The sequence below is a fragment of the Podarcis liolepis genome, assembly GCF_965112155.1.
Source record: "Podarcis liolepis genome assembly, chromosome: 3".
NCBI classification, from domain to species: Eukaryota; Metazoa; Chordata; class Lepidosauria; order Squamata; family Lacertidae; genus Podarcis; species Podarcis liolepis.
In genome coordinates this window covers 108,163,531-108,179,665 of record NC_139557.1, presented here as the reverse complement: position 1 = coordinate 108,179,665, position 16,135 = coordinate 108,163,531, and the positions used below count along the sequence as shown (strand labels likewise).

General features: G+C 44.4%; 1 protein-coding gene across 2 annotated transcripts; it reads left to right on the top strand.

The window, feature by feature from the left end:
• The first annotated feature begins 353 nt into the window (after window positions 1–353).
• GALM (galactose mutarotase) lies at window positions 354–15,745 on the top strand. Of its 2 annotated transcripts, XR_014523580.1 has the most exons (8): window positions 354–692; window positions 4,621–4,775; window positions 8,719–8,925; window positions 10,281–10,362; window positions 10,987–11,128; window positions 12,297–12,471; window positions 13,142–13,908; window positions 13,948–15,745. XR_014523580.1 is itself a non-coding variant. In XM_083494671.1 (7 exons), exons 1-7 carry the CDS (start codon window positions 503–505, stop codon window positions 13,217–13,219), a joined length of 1,029 nt encoding a protein of 342 aa, XP_083350797.1. In that variant the 5' UTR covers window positions 354–502; the 3' UTR covers window positions 13,220–15,745. The 2 variants fall into 2 exon arrangements, 1 of the variants encoding a protein (XP_083350797.1); XM_083494671.1 differs by having other exon boundaries at window positions 13,142–15,745.
• The last annotated feature ends 390 nt before the right edge of the window (window positions 15,746–16,135 follow it).

Genomic DNA, 16,135 nt, shown 5'->3' with positions numbered 1-16,135 from the left:
TCTGAGTACTGTAACTGTATAGAAGGGTTCGGCCTGCACTACTAGCCTAAGAAGGCACGCTTACTCGGAAATAAGTGGCACAGGATTCAAGGTGGGTTTGCTCAGGGTCGCGGGTTTGAGACCCAGGTTGGGCAAAAAAGATTCCTGCTTTTCAGCGGGTTGGACTGGATGACCCTGCGGTGCCTTCCAACTCTACAATTCTGTGATTCTTTGACAGGGTTGCACCTGCGCATACTTGCGCGGGGAAATGCCCCATTTTGCTCAGAAATCTTGCTCTGCATAAAAAATTCCCCCAGCAACATAACGAGGCAGGTTCTCTCTCTGTGTGTGTCCTCTTCCGCGTCAGCTGATGGGCACGTGTCACGTGATTCTGATAGTTGGTAAAACCCCTTTGGGCAAAGTCCTTTTTCCCCATAGCGTCCCTCTGATTCTTTCTTATCCGTCTGTGTTGGTGTCTCTTCCTTTGCAAACAAGCTTCGTGGGAGGGGGCGAGTGGGGAGCAATGACAGAAGTGAAGAGAGAGAAATTTGGGGAATGGCACCTTGGCGGAGGGACTGTGCAAAAATTCCTGCTCAAATCCAGCACGGTAAAAGTGGAAATTATCTCCTTGGGCTGCATAATCACCGCGTTGGAGACTAAAGACAAAGATGGAAAATTCTCAGATATTGTTCTAGGCTTTGATCATTTGGAAGGTGGGTTTGAATTAACTTTCTTGAAAGTTTATTCCGCAGAAGAAACCTCGTGGCACAATATGTTTCCAGTGCAACCTCTGATTTGTTTTATTGAAACCCACCCAGATTTGGTGGTGCTGTAATATAAGTAGCCCTGTACATCCAAGCTGAAAAACGTTCAAGCTTCACCACTGCTTTTTAGTACCATAGTTATGCAATGGAGCATAAAAGAACAAGTAAAGCTTTTAACTCGCAAATAACTACCCCCCCCCCAATAATCTTGAGAACTGTACATTAGTTTGTTAAAAGTGCTGGGCATTTTAACTCGGGGGGGGGGGCGGCGGACTACAGTTTCTGGGGTTGTTTGCAGAAAGCCACATGCTTTAAATGTAGGATGCAGTACTTGGAGAGAAAAAAAGCAGAAGCTGTGAAACAAACAAATGTTAACTCAGAAGTTCAGCGGTTCAGTGGAGCTTACTTCCAAGGAAGGATCTTCATTTGATTGCAGTATTATGGGTGGTGTACACAAAATCCTTTTCCTGATGCCCCCCCTTTTTGATCTGCAGTTTTGTGAGGGTGGGGGGAGGAAGCAGCAGGGGAAAGGGTTGGGAACCACTGTTTCCCCATTCCAGTTTCTCCCCCACCCCCCGGAATAAGAAACACCTAGCTGTTTGCACATTTACAGCTAAACAGATACGCAATATTTTCCATCCCAGGCAAAGCGCCTAGATTACAGGCATATTTCATTTTTTTTTTAGCAAAAACAGTGGTACCTTAGGTTACATACGCTTCAAGTTACATACACTTCAGGTTACAGACTCCGCTAACCCAGAAATAGTACCTCGGTTTAAGAACTTTGCTTCAGGATGAGAACAGAAATCATGCTCCGGCGGCGCGGCAGCAACAGGAGGCCCCATTAGCTAAAGTGGTGCTTCAGGTTAAGAACAGTTTCAGGTTAAGAACGGACCTCCGGAACGAATTAAGTACATAACCAGAGGTACCACTGTACAGATAATTATATTTACAGACTTAAGCCTACTTTTAACAAACAGAGGTCGAAGTCTGGAGTGTATCACATTGCTGCCCACGGGATTAAATGCTGCTTCAACCTTAAAGGAATAAATAAGTCCATTCATCTAGAAAAGTAGAAGGGGCTCTGAAGGGACTCAGTCTTGTGTTCTTCCTGACATGCTAACTTTCCTTGTGGAGGGAGCTTTTTGGATAAGTCACCCACTATAAATGAAGTGGTACAGCGCAGTTAGAGGTTTAGTACCTGTCCCTTGAAATAATTCCTGCTGTTGGCGCCCAACTACTGCACATTTGTTTGGCAAAATATCCGCAAAGAGGTGCCTGTGTGTGTAGAATTCTGTGTGACCCTTTGCATATGTTCTGCTGAACAAACAGGCACTGAGGGTGGGGCCAGTAGGGTGTACAATATGTGGGGCCGAGCCAGTGGGCATGATCCCACTCCTTCTTTGTATCTGCAGGGAATGAATGGAGAAGACTGCTGCATGAACAATTAGGTTGACAGATACACTGAAAGTCAGGCATTTAATGTTGCTGGTCCCATGCTGTGGAACATGCACCCATCAGAGATTCAGCAGCCAACCTCCATTTTGACATTGAGGGTGCTGAGAACTGTTAGAAGACCCCTGTTTTCCTCCCAGAGCTACAGTTCCCAGAGTGGCTTAACAATCAATCCATCTTCGCATGAAGCTCTGGGAATCGTAGCTCTGGGACAGGAATAGGGGGTCTCCTAACCACTCTCAGCATCCTTAACAAGCTACAGCTCCCACAGTTCTTTGGGGGAACCATTAATGTCTGAAGTGCTGTCACATTGCTTTAAATGTGTTGTTGTGAATGTGGCCTTATTCTAACCTTCCTTTCCAGAATTGCCATGTGAGGATAAAAAAACTTGCAAGTATCCCTGGAGGAAGGGCCAGAGTTTACAATCCGTCTGCCTTTGACTTCCGATTGTCCCTTTAAGCATGTACATAAATCAGAGGTTGAAATTTATTCAGGGATCAGGATAACGGACTGAATAATGAACAGGTTCCCAGGCATGAGAGAATAAAACTGATCTGCAAGTAGACTTCCATCCAGAGAAGTAGAAACATAGCTGTAGAGAAGAGTATGAATATCTATCAGTCGTCCCTGGTTCTCAAGAACTGCCACCATTCCTCCTGCCCCCCTCAGTTACCAGTCAGCATTTAATCTGAGGGTCGAGTGCCTCCGCTGTTACATAACCATGACTAGCTGCTGCTGAATGCTTTAGATCAGAGGTTTTCAACCCTTTTGAGTCCACGGTTCCCTTAACTGACTGCATTCTTTCTGCAGCATCCCTGTGGGGCTCAGGAGCCCAGTTATGTCACCCCTTGCCTGCAGAGCTGGCAGCCTCTCACCCTTTTTCATACACCCTCAGCCTCCTCTCCTCTCCCCTCTCCTTGGGCGTCCTCCGGGCAGCTGCTGCTGTCCCTGGTCTCTGAGCTGCCCCCTGACCAGCCCCAGAGGCACTATTCACCTGCAGAGCTTATGGCCAGGGCTGCTGCAATAAACAGCTGTGCAAGCCTTTGGGTAGCAGAGACGTGAGAGGGCATCAGAGGAGGGAGGCAAGGAAAGAGGGACAGAGGCCAGTGTTGCCCGCGGCACCCCTGACCACCAGTCAGCACACCCCAGGGTGCCACGACACACTGGTTGAGAACCACTGCTTTAGACATTAAGTCTGTGGTAAGCTGAAATAAACACTGATTACGTTTCCTCCAGCAATCCATTCTTTTATAGCTGCTTCTAGATTCTGTGGGCTTGGAGACTGTGTATTGGCTTCTGCAGACCACCCCCCACCCCCAGCTGAAATGAAGCAATGCTCCTATGTTCCTCTTAATCCTACCAATGGGTGGATGACTTTGCCAGTGTGGTGTAGTGGTTAAGAGCGGTAGTCTCGTAATCTGGGGAACCACGGGTTCGCGTCTCTGCTCCTCCACATGCAGCTGCTGGGTGACCTTGGGCCAGTCACACTTCTCTGAAGTCTCTCAGCCTCACTCACCTCAGAGAGTGTTTGTTGTGGGGGAGGAAGGGAAAGGAGAATGTTAGCTGCTTTGAGACTCCTTCGGGTAGTGATAAAGCGGGATATCAAATCCAAACTCCTCCTCTTCTTCTTCTTCTTCTTCTTCTTCTTCTTCTTCTTCTTCTTGGGTTACAGATGCTTCAGGTTGCGCGTTTTTGGGTTGCGCACCGTGCTGAACCCGGAAGTACCAGAACAGGTTACTTCTGGGTTTCGGCGCATGTGCTGAAGCACTAAATCACGCTTTGCACATGCGCAGAAGCGCAACCCGCGCAGACGCAGCGCTGCAGGTTGCGAACGTGCCTCCAGCACGGATCACGTTCGCAACCTGAGCTTCCACTGTGTGGCTGTCATCTGTTGTCAAGCAAGCCAGGGTAGAAAGCTCCCTCAAGAGGGGACACCCTGATCTTCCTGCAGGAGACCTATCAGCAATAGAACCCCAAATTCAGGCTGTTAAAAGGCACAAGGCTTGGGGAGCAATCATATGCACCCTGAGTGCAACTAAACTCTCCCCACTTCTTCCCAGCAACTGAGTTCCAGAGGCATGCCACCTGCAGCAGTGTGGAACTTAGCCGGCATGACCACACAACCTCACAGACTTCCAGTTCTTACTAATTTTAATGAAGATGGGAGGAGCTGTGTTAAATACGGCTGTGTTTCTTCCATTGGAGTGAATGGATATGATATGCCTTCACATGGAAGAGTTTGGGAGCCTATCCAAGCCCCTCCTTTCCTAAGGGATTACTCGATGGAGGAAGCTTTGGTCAGGGGTACAGTTAACTGTCCCTCCTTTAAAAATAGAAGAGAATGAAATCTCTAGCTAGCTTCCAATGTTGAACATTGAAATGTATTGACCTTATCAATCTAACACGTTCTTTTATTGGCCAGGGTACACCAACAAGCACCCCTACTTTGGAGCTGTCGTTGGACGGGTTGCTAACAGAATTGCCAGAGGGAAATTTACAGTGGAAGGAGTCGAGTATCAATTAGCCATCAACAACGGACCCAACAGTCTGCATGGAGGAAAGAAAGGTTTCGATAAGGTAAATGTGCTTGCGCTCAAGTGAAGAACAATGGCAGTAGAATGGAACCTCGGTTCCTGAACGCCTCCCATGTCGTACGTTTTGGAATGTTTTTTGGAACCTGGACGTGTGACATGGCTTCCGCTGAGTGCAAGAAGCTCTTGCACCAATCGGAAGCCGTGAATCGGTTTTTGAACATTTTGGAAGCCAAACGGGCTTCCGAAACAGATTTCATTCAAGAACCAAGGTTCCACTGTATTTACTATGAGGGCATGGTGACATATTCAGGTAAGGTGAGAACATTAAGTTGCTGGATAAAAACAAAGGGCCATCTAGACTGGCAATCTCTTCTCTCAATGGCCAACCAGAGACTGGCGCCGTGGTGCAAAGCTCCCTCCGGCGCCCCTCCCCCCCATTTCCCAGAGTTTTTTAGGGAGGGTGGCACTGCCGGCGGGGCTGGAGGAGGCGGGCAGTGACTGGAGGGCAGCTCCTCCAGCGGGGAAGAGGCAGAAGCTGGCCGTGGCAGATGGAGGCTCCAGGCGCGGCGCTGCTTCAGCGCGGCATTGCGGAGGTGGGCGAGGGCGGCGAGCTGATGCCAGGAGGTGCCGCGTCCAGCCTCCGCCTCTTCCCTCGCACCCTCCAGAACTTGGCGCCCTGGCGCCCCGCACCACTAGCCTCTATGGGTAAGACGCCCCTGACCAGAGACTTCTGAGAAATTCACTTCAGCATGCAGACACTTCTGTGAACTCCCAACTCTTTCCTTTCTTCCTCTGAAGCCAGGCTTGGACCTTTCTCAGAGTCTTCCTGAAAAGGGAAGACTCGGAGAAAGGATCCTCCTTTACTGATGTTAAAAGACTGCTGTGATCGTAACCAGAATGGAAGAGGGAAAGAGTCACTCCCAAAGAAAGGCAAAACTGGGCAAGTTATAGCCCACTTTTGTGCTGCGATGGGGAACCTGTGACCCTCCAAATGTTGCTGAACTCCAACTCCCATCAGCCCCAGGCCAGCACAACCAATGGTCAGGCAGAGAATCAGAGTTGGAAGGGACCACTAGCATGATGGGAGCAGTTAGTAGTCTAACAATATCTCCAGGGCCACAGATTCCTCATTCATCTTCTAGTGTAAATAACAGGATCAGTGTACAAAATAGTCATTATATCCGCACAGAAAAATACTTACAGAGAAGTAATGAAATCAACATGTGAGTTTTTCTGTTTGACCAATTTGAGGCTGGATGTCTTGTCTGCGGTAACTATTTCCTGTATAATTTGAGACTATTCTGATGAGGAGACCCAGCATTGGCCTGAGTTCTGCAGGAAGCAAAGCTATAGATATAGATATGCTTCTAAACTCGGTGGTGGTTTTAGCTTTTTAATAGAACTACGGCTGGCTGACATAAGGATCCACCCAATTTCTTTGCATGCATACTGATGACGGCGATCAGATCTCTTTGCTGTTTCCAGGCTCAGGTTTTGCTTCCTTCTTCACGCTTGGTTTGGTTGCTTGATTATCTTTGCTTGTTTTATTTATTCCAGTTCCAGTCAAAGCTTTCTGATCTTTTAAAACAGATAGCAGTATCATTAATTTGGGGTGTTAGGGGAGGGGTAGTACCTTTGGTGGTCTCAAGTCCTTGGTGAGTTAAAGACTTCCCCTGCATGCAAAGACAGGCTCTGGCGGACTGAGCGGATGAGATCAAGACTGGGTTCAGCGGTCAAGAAGACTGTTTCTGCACAAGCTGTAGAACAGGGGTCAGCAAACGTACCACGCCTCGGGCCAGTGTCTCCAGTGCTGACCATGCGGCGGGCCAGAGGGCGGGGGAGCACGTGCCCATACGTCTGTGGATACGCTATTTTCTGCGCACATCTGGGTCGAAGGAGCACCGGAAATAGGTTGTGCGCATGTGCGTGGGCCTCCTGCAACCCGGATGTGCACCAGAAATAATGTTTGCGCATGTGCAAATAACGCCTGCGCATGTGCACAAGCTATTTCCAGTGCTCCTCCGACCCAGAAGCACAGCGCTGGTAAGAGCGGGCGGCGGCAGTGGGCGGCGGGGGTCGCTGCGGGCCAGATAAATGAGTCCCTCGGGCCTTATCTGGCCCGCAGGCCTTAGTTTGGGGACCCCTGTTGTAGAGGGAAGTGAGGAGCAGATGGGGCCCACCCACCTGGGAAAGTAGCCCATCTAGGAGAATGAAAACTCTGATCTCTGGGAGAACAGGCTAAGGAGCAAACTCTACACAAATCCAGCGGGTAGTCCCTAAGACAGTTGGATGGCACCTTGTACGCCTCTTTCGGCCAACTCCTGCAGCCAAGCTGGTGCCAGACCTATTGCTCTGCTTCCCTTGGGGCCACATCAGTGCAGCTGAGGGGTTGTGTGTGCTGCTAACGGAACGGTTTGGTCCCCCCCCCGAGGCACACTCCATTGTCTCTCAAGACAGTTGGATGCCAGCAACAAAAATAATTAATTTGGGCTGGCGTATGTCCCATGGACTGCAGGAAGATCAAACCTCTCCATTCTAAGGAAATCAGCCCTGAGTGCTCACTGGAAGGACAGATCCTGAAGCTGAGGCTCCAATACTTTGGCTACCTCATGAGAAGAGAAGACTCCCTGGGAAAGACCCTGATGCTGGGAAAGATGGAGGGCACAAGGAGAAGGGGACGACAGAGGACGAGATGGTTGGATAGTGTTCTAGAAGCTCCCAGCATGAGTTTGATCAAACTTTGATAAAAAAAGAAAGAAAAGTTCAACAACTTTCTGGTTTTCTTAAAAAGAGCTCAACCATTATGGCGGTTTCCATAAAAAAAAAAAAAGCTCAACTTTCAGGTTGTGTGGGAAAATGATTGCTTGTACATAAGAGCATGAGCAAAGTTCTTATTGTTGCAGGGTGATTTCATAGCTAAAAGCATCATTGGAGCATGAACAGCGCGTGAATAGCTCGTGCTGTCCCAAATGATTGGTCAACTAGCATGGCCTGATGCTTGCGTGGTCTAGTGCGATGGCCCTTATCTGCTGGCTGAGAACAAATTGCTTTGCTTGTATTTTGTATCTTTCTGATTTCACACAATAAAGGCTGTGCTGCAGTGGCCAGAGCAGCCATATTTCTTCAACCTATCTTGGTGTGAGACTGATTTCTTCGGATGTCGAGCTGGCACTCGACAAGGTTGTCCTGGTTTTTTTTAAATATGACAACCCTAAATGAAAACAGATTGCCTAATGAAAACATTAGGAATCTGCCTTGCAGTGAAACAGATAACTGGGACTGAGCAACGGGAGCTCACCCCATCGCGGGGATTTGAACCGCCGACTTTCTGATCGGCAAGCCCTAGGCTCTGTGGTTTAACCCACAGTGCCACCTGCGTCCCTACTTTGGCCTATAATCCTTATCATATGCTGGCTGGAGGTGTTGAGAGTTGTAGTCCAAAACATATGGAAGGCACAAGTTTGAGGAAGGCTGTTTTATGTATGAATCACCGTCTCTCACCAAGCTTACTATATAGTGTGTATTACATGTGTGTATATCTTCCTATAGACATAAAAATGTAAGGCTATCATCATGCTGCAGTCCCAATGGCAGCATGACAACGGAACAGCAGGCAAGCAAGCAGACAACATGGGTGACCAGTTGCCCAGGTGAGCTGTTTAACAGAGGGAGGGTGGGAAGCACTTCAAAGTTCATTTAAATCAGTGTTTCCCCAGCTTGGGTCTCCAGCTGTTTTTGGACTATAGCTCCCATCATCCATAGCTAGCAAGACCACAGTCATCAGGGATGATGGGAATTGTAGTCCAAAAACAGCTGAAGGCCCAAACCTGGGAAACACCGATTTAAATATTTCGAATCCTGGAAGTGATCCATGGTTGTCATGTGTAATCTTTTGGCACACATACTCATCCAGGTACATCAGTCTAGTAGCTGGACTCTAGCCAATGTGATTTAAAAAAAATACCATTAATGAAATTGTATTGCAGGCCATCTGGGAACCTGAAGTGCTGCCAGATGGCGTACGGTTTTTCAGAGTAAGTCCAGATGGTGAAGAGGGATATCCTGGTGAGCTGAAAGTCTGGGTGACGTATACTCTCAAGGATGGGGAGCTAACAATCAGCTACAGAGCTCAAAGCAGTAAGACCACGCCAGTCAATCTGACAAACCATGCGTACTTCAATCTTGCAGGCCAGGTAAGGCAGCTCTGTTTGGCTCTCCCATTCTGTAACATCCTATAGAACAGGATTTGGTGGGAACCTGTGTTCCTTCAGAGGATGTTGGACTACAACTCCCATAATCCCCGCTAATTGGTCATGCTTCCTGGGGGCTGATGGGAACTGGAGCCCAGTGACATCTGGAGCCCCACACGTTTCCACTTCTGCCACAAAAGTGTCCATAGGGTTATTAGTTATTTTCTTGCCTGATATAATCCCTTCTTGCCAAGTCGGTTGTACTTCGCTAAGTAATGGAACAGGGTGCAAGGCTTCAGTCCCCTGAACTTGAACAACGGGGAGGAATGTTTGGGAGAAGGCACCCCATTATTTATTTTATTTAAGACCGTTTCAGTACTTCTTAGTTTAGGGCATGTCATTTTAGGGGGCGAAACTTAATTTTTGCAAATTTATTCAGCGAGGGGTCTTAAAAATATGCTATTGTGTGTGAAGAATTAAAATCTGCTTTTATTGTTGTGTTTGTACAACATTTAGCTGGGTAAATCTACGTTTGGTGAAGAAGCACATAAACTGCTTTCGGAAAATCAAAGAATTTTAATTTTAGGTTCTGAGTTGTCAGGTAATGTTAAGTAATAAATAATAATTATAATATAACTGCAAGTACATGGCAGTCATTTTTAATGATCACTATGCAATTTCACACACATTTTACTTAGCAAGCAAAACTGAATTATATTAATTTAACCAAAATATCTTTGAAGCCCCATGTCATGTTACAGCTTTTTAGCATCCCTCGTTTTTGGAATATCTCAGCAGTGCATGGCAGCTATGATACGTTACATTTTACCCTGCTCAGCCTTTAGTGAGCATTCATTCTGATTTGTTTGTGTGTTGTTTACACATCTTCCCATTCATCCCATTCCACTTTGCAATGCATTTCCCTGTCATTGTCAAAATCACAAATTTTGTTTAAAAAAATAAAAGGGGATTTATTGCACTAGGGGAACAGATGATTTTAATCCACTTTAAATGCACAAACCTAAACTTCCACTACATACTTGAATCCTACAAAATATGGAGAGTTTGGAGCACTCAGAATGTCTGCTCCAAATTCCAGGCAGCCATACCTTTTCCCAGGATACTCCATTGCTTCCTCCCCCATGTATATGCTTCTTGTGAGTCTGGGCTGTTACTGTTGGAGACCAAATGCCGGAACAATTGATCTTGGTCTTCATTGACATTTGGCCTTGAATCAGTAAAATGATTATTGTGATTCGGAGGTACCTACAGCTCTGTGTTTACAACAAAGGTGGTGTAAAATTCCATCTTTCTATTTTCTGATATAACAGAGGTTTTTCCCTCTCTTCATATTTCAGGGATCCCCCAATATCTACGACCATGAATTTACTATACAGGCAGATTCTTACCTGCCAGTGGATGAAACCCAGATCCCCACAGGTTGGTTGATTTTTAAGATGAATGCTGTTGAAACTACAGATGTTATCTAGGGAGCTGTCATGGCCAACTGTGCAGAACTGGCCTCAGTGTAGGGTGCTAGCCCTGAGTTCAAATCTGTGGTCAATCAACTTGCTTTTCTAAAACTGGAACAATGCCGTAAAAACACAAGGTGGGTGGTCACTGTGAAAACAGGACTCTGAATTATATGGGCCGCCAGCCTAACCCAGCAGTGCACTGCTTATGTTCTTAGATGGAGGTTAAATCTTAATTTGACATTGAAAGGGGGGAAGTTTACTTAGGGAAACACAGAACATGGCATGTGACACTCACAGCTGTCCAATCCCCACCCGTCATATCTACTGCCTAAGGCAGCTGCCTCACTCTGCCTAATGGTAGGACAGTGGTCCAGGATTGGCATTTGGAGAGCTACAATGTCCTTTCAGACCACCTGTGGTTTGGGAATCCCACACTAAATTTTTCTGTGTGTGGTTTGTTTGCTGTGGTGGACTTTTTGGTGTTTCCAGATGTCCGTCTTGGTTCTGTCCACATTTTTAAGAGTTGCTGTGGAAGGTTTGCTAAATGTGTGTAGTTTCTTTGCCTCTTTCTTTGTCCTTTCTCCATTAGGAGAAATTGCTTCAGTGCAGGATACAGGTTTTGATCTGAGAAAGCCAGTGGAGTTTGGAAAACACCTGCAGACGTTTCAGCTCGGAGGATTTGACCACAATTTTTGCCTGAAGCAGACAAAAGAAACATGCTTCTGTGCGAGGTACAGGTTTGGTTTGACAGCATATTGACCAAAACATTGTGTTTCATGCTCTTCCTTCTCCCAGTTTATTTAAAAGTATTTATACACTGCTGTTCATAAAATATATCATAGGGCTTTACAGATTTAAAATAAAGCAATAAAAACACCGAAACATTTAATTAAAACCATACCCCACAAAAGAAAAGGCAACAAAATCACTGTAAAACATGGAAAGCAGTCCTGTTTCAGTTTTCAAAGGTCAACTGGGATAACCTCACCAATTAGCAGAAAGCAGGCAGATACCTGATATGACCCTCCATAGCATTCGGGCTGCTACAGAAAATGCTCTGGTCTTGTTTAAGGTTGATTTTAATATATAGTATAGATTACTTGTGTAATTGATTTACATACTTGCAAATTGCTTAGAAGCCTAATTTGGCAACAAACAGTAAATAAATTAATAAATGACAAGGATTGCAAGTATAGACATCCATGGATGTGATTTAGACAAATCAATTACATAATTAAAATGATGTCCTCCAAGTTCCATTCTGTAAGAAGACCAAAAGTGTACAATGTGGAGGAAAGTGCGTGATTTATATAATTTACACTTCCATACCTTCCCACCCGAGATTTGGGGGAAGTGTTAACAGTAAGCTATAGTATTTTGCTTTGAACCATGCTCAGGTTTTCACAGATCTCTTGCAAATTTCACTTGTGGAGGGCTGGTATTGCAGGATGCTCTTAATCCACCTTGTGAACTGTGATAACACATAAGTAACTTGAGCCAGCACAGCTAGTGAGCTTTGGCAACATGATGCTCACCCTCCCTGGACCCACTGAAGTGGCTAAATGTGACTTTCGATATGGCACGGATGTGATCCAAAGCCAGTCTGTTCTCTCTGGCTACAACTTGATCAGGGAGATAAGTATTTTGTTGCCTCTTGGAATTATCATGTGATGCATTATCATGTATTTATGGAAAGAGAGACAGCTAAAAGGCAAATAGGATGTGACCAAGTGACTTCTTTTAAAATTTGCACAGCCCCTTCCTTGCACCCAAGTGCTGTTTCCCATGCATCTATCTATTATTAAGAGCTGCTGGCTACCACTACACATAACCAAATGCAGAGTACCAAAAGCCTACAGACTCCTAGAAATTTAATTAACATATACTTTCTTTTTACAGAGCCCACCATCCCCCTAGTGGCAGAATGATAGAGGTTTATACAACTCAGCCCGGGATTCAATTTTACACTGGGAATTTCTTAGATGGCACTCTAAAGGGAAAAGGAGGCTGTGTATATCCCAAGCATTCTGGCTTCTGCCTGGAAACACAGAACTGGCCAAATGCAGTGAACCAGGTACATTCTTAAGTTTTATATGACCACGGGGCCACACAGAATAGAAGCTACACAAAACTGTCTTAGAGCTCAGCTTCAATGGTTTATTGCAGATTTCATTTTGAGGATGCTCAGAAGAACATAGAAACCAGTAATGGGTGGATCTGCATAAGCACTGAAATCACATGGTACAGCTATTCTGTGATTATCTCATTTCTGACTGCAGGTAGATCACATTTTGCAAGGCTGCTTTTCTGTGCATAGGAAGTTTTTTTAGATCAATAAAAAAAACATTAAAGTAGTTGATCCCCTGCCACTCTAAAATGGCACAGCTCCTTTGCAATTTCTCTGCATTCTCAAGACTTAACAGTGCATTCCTAGGCATAACTGCTCACAGTATAAATTTACTCAGTTAAGTATGTACATGATTGCAAGCTCAAAACACCAAAAGTTGATTAGTCAAATGTGAACCAATTCAAGAATACTATGTGTGTGTAGAAAGCTTGTGGTTACATGCCAAAGGTAGATCAGGTTCTGCTAGTATATATGAATGATTTGCAGTAGATTGGCAAGGATTTGACTCCCAATTTTGTAATGGTTTGTTCTAAATGCAATAAAACAAAACCCTAGATGCAAGCAATTTTTCTTCTATAAGTGCACAAATGTTGAGTTTTATTTTTTATTCTTACAGCCTAATTTCCCAGATAGCCTGCTGCACCCAGGAGAGGAATACAAGACCACAACTTGCTTCAAGTTCTCTGTAGCTTAAGCAAAGACAAAGATTTTTTTTGTAGCAATCTGTAACAAGGTAGTTTTCAAAGATTCTAGACTGTTCGTTTTAGGATCAAATGTGTCTTCATGTACTCAAGAAGTCTACTTGACACCATCCTGCATAGACTTAAGATTTTATACAGGCAACCTTCTTTCTCTCTCACCACCCCCTTGAGTGTTTACTGGTTCAAAGGCAGGTGGAAATAGAAGAAATAAATCATGTTAAAATGTAAATTCACTTCAAGATACTATTGCTAAGGATGTTGGCACAGTTCTTCCCCACCCCAATTTCTTAGCAATGGTAAAGGTATTACATTTGCATTGGGTCTAAAATAGACTAAATGCGAGAGTTGTTTAAAAGCTTGTATTGGTTTGGAATTCAGTAATGTTGCAAGGATTAATGAGAATGCAAATGAAGTGCTTTGAATCATTAACAAATAGTCAAGCGGCAATGGCAAAAGAATGTTAACTGCTGCTGTTCAGTACAGACAACATGTCCTTTCTGGATTCTCTATTCCACCACAGGACAAACAGCAGTGGCTACTGAACATATTGTCCTCAGTGAGCTGTACTGAAGATCCTGCTCCCATTTTCTTCTGCATACCTAAAAGTATCTCTAAACATGCCTATATTGCTGGTTTCTCAGTAGCCATTTGTGATGCTAAATAGGCTTAATTCAGTACCTACGTTTGCTGTTAGTATTTTGGCAGGGTGCTTCCCATTAAGCTTCCAGGTAACTGATGGGAAACCCATCAGCCAGCAAGGCTGTTACCTCTTTTCTACACACATGGTACTATTTTGGCTACATAAAAACTGGAGACTTACTATCTACAGGTGGGGCCCTGCTATAAAATTCTGTGCTGTAGATTCCTGGCACGCACCTGAAGAGTGGGGGGCGGGGGGCGACTCCCTGCTCTAATGCAAGTCTGTCTTCATGTGCAAACTTTTTAAGCATTTCAAAGCGAAACCAGTGTGCATTAAGCTTCTGCATCTAATGGAGTGCTTGATTTGGCATGGGAAGAATCAACTTTAGTAGACTGACCTTTGCTGCAACTTAAAGAGGTATGGGGGATTTTTGAACAGGAATCCAGACCCAAGCCTCATCTGTGACCTACAGTATTAATAGATGACATTGCATGACGGCTGCATGCTATTCCCAGCACAACCATCTTTGTGCAGTTCTCAGCACAACTGAATGTGGGAACAGCCAGCTATCTCACCTTTGGCCCAACCCCTAATGAACATCACTGACAGGCTTGTGATAAATCATAGCCTGTCATAATCCACTCTCACCCACAGCCCTTTCTATACTCATAAAGGGACAAAGATTATTTTTTTTTTTAAGGTAAGAGCACTAAACAGGAAGAGTTAGAAAGGGCCTTATCTATTGTTATGTCTCCCCCACTACAAAACATCTGCGCCCGTCCAAACTCTGAGAAAGTATTTTGTTGTGGCATTGAGAATACAGATTTGTCTGTCAACTGCTGCTTGCCTTTTGGCTGAAAATAAAAACAAGCATTTTGGCTTGCCAGGTAGAGCCATTCTTCCCGCTGCTCCCTGTGTTCTCCTGACCCTCGAGGGGGGACTCACTCTTTCAGGCCTGCCCTTGCAGGGCTCCTGCTGGTGGGGCAGGTTAGCTGAATATACCCATTGTATTGTATTCAACTTAGTCCTATTCATAGGATCATTAATTTCAGAGTTTACTAAGTAAGTCCTGCCTCATGAGTTTACTCAGAGTAGGAAAATTTACTAGAAAATGGGTTGTATTTAAGGATGGTGTTTGGTACTGCACTAGACAACCAACATTTTTAATTGATCTTATAAACTTTGCCCACCTTAATTTTTAGACAATTATTATTCCAAAATTCTAAACTCAGTGAAAATAGTATGTAACAAACTATCTTCTGTGCAGGAAATAGTCAGACAACCAATTCAAGGTTAGTAGAGTATACATCACTGAAACAATCTAAATTAGCAAGATTATACAGATTTTTTTTGTAAAATAGTTTACGGTAATGCAAAATTGAGATCACAAGGATTGCCAATTGTGAAAGTGAGCATGCAACTTTCTTGATTAGAAAATGTTAAGCATTTTTATTTATCAGAAACAGCATATTCATTTAGTATCATAAATATAGCCATGTCAAGACAGTTTAAAACAAAAACTGAAGTTACTTTCATCTAACTAATGGGTCTTGTTTCAGCCCTTTGTCACTCAAGTCCCATCTATATGTTCTGTCATAGAAGTTAAGCAGATGTTACTCTCTGTTCAACCTTAGGTTTAGTATGTTATATTTAGCCATGAATTTTAGATTAGAAGCTAACTTATGCAATACTGGCATTGCAGTTAAGCAGCAGGCATTTCCAGATGAGACATGTATGTTTGATAAAGGTGTAAGATTGAAGTTTGTTTTCAGCATCTTCCTTTGCCATTTTGATTCTGCTCAATTACAGCTAAATGTTGCCCTGCTAAGGAAGCTAAAATGCAATTTATGCTGTCAGTGAAGATAAACAGTCCTCAAACTAGCTTCCTGTTTTCATTAAGGGAGAAAGAATGAGTGAACTGAGTAAGTGAACCAGGGAGCCTAGCAGTATGAGATAGAAACTACTTTCACAAGATCAGATTCTGCTTTGAATCAGGTTAGGATCTGCCTAATTCACTGTTACCTTCTATCCAAATACCTTGGGAAAAGCCCATTGGTTACACTATTTTCTTGGTATCCCAGATAGAACTCAAACAAAATGGCAATTTGAATACAACTTAAGGTGGCCTCATTTAAGATAATTGTGCCTGTGGTGGTATGTCATAAAGAGTATTCTGCTAAGCAAGCCAACTTGATTTTACAAGTTAACAGATCAAACTCCAACAGTTGTATAAATACCATTACAGAATCAGATCGACAAGCAGCTTCCT

Bases quoted from the DNA above. Each gene is read 5' to 3' on its own strand.
- GALM (XM_083494671.1), top strand. From the start codon at position 503: ATGACAGAAGTGAAGAGAGAGAAATTTGGGGAATGGCACCTTGGCGGA. The intron at 693-4,620 runs GTGGGTTTGAAT...TTTATTGGCCAG, and splicing joins AGGCTTTGATCATTTGGAAG to GGTACACCAACAAGCACCCC. The intron at 4,776-8,718 runs GTAAATGTGCTT...ATTGTATTGCAG, and splicing joins GAAAGAAAGGTTTCGATAAG to GCCATCTGGGAACCTGAAGT.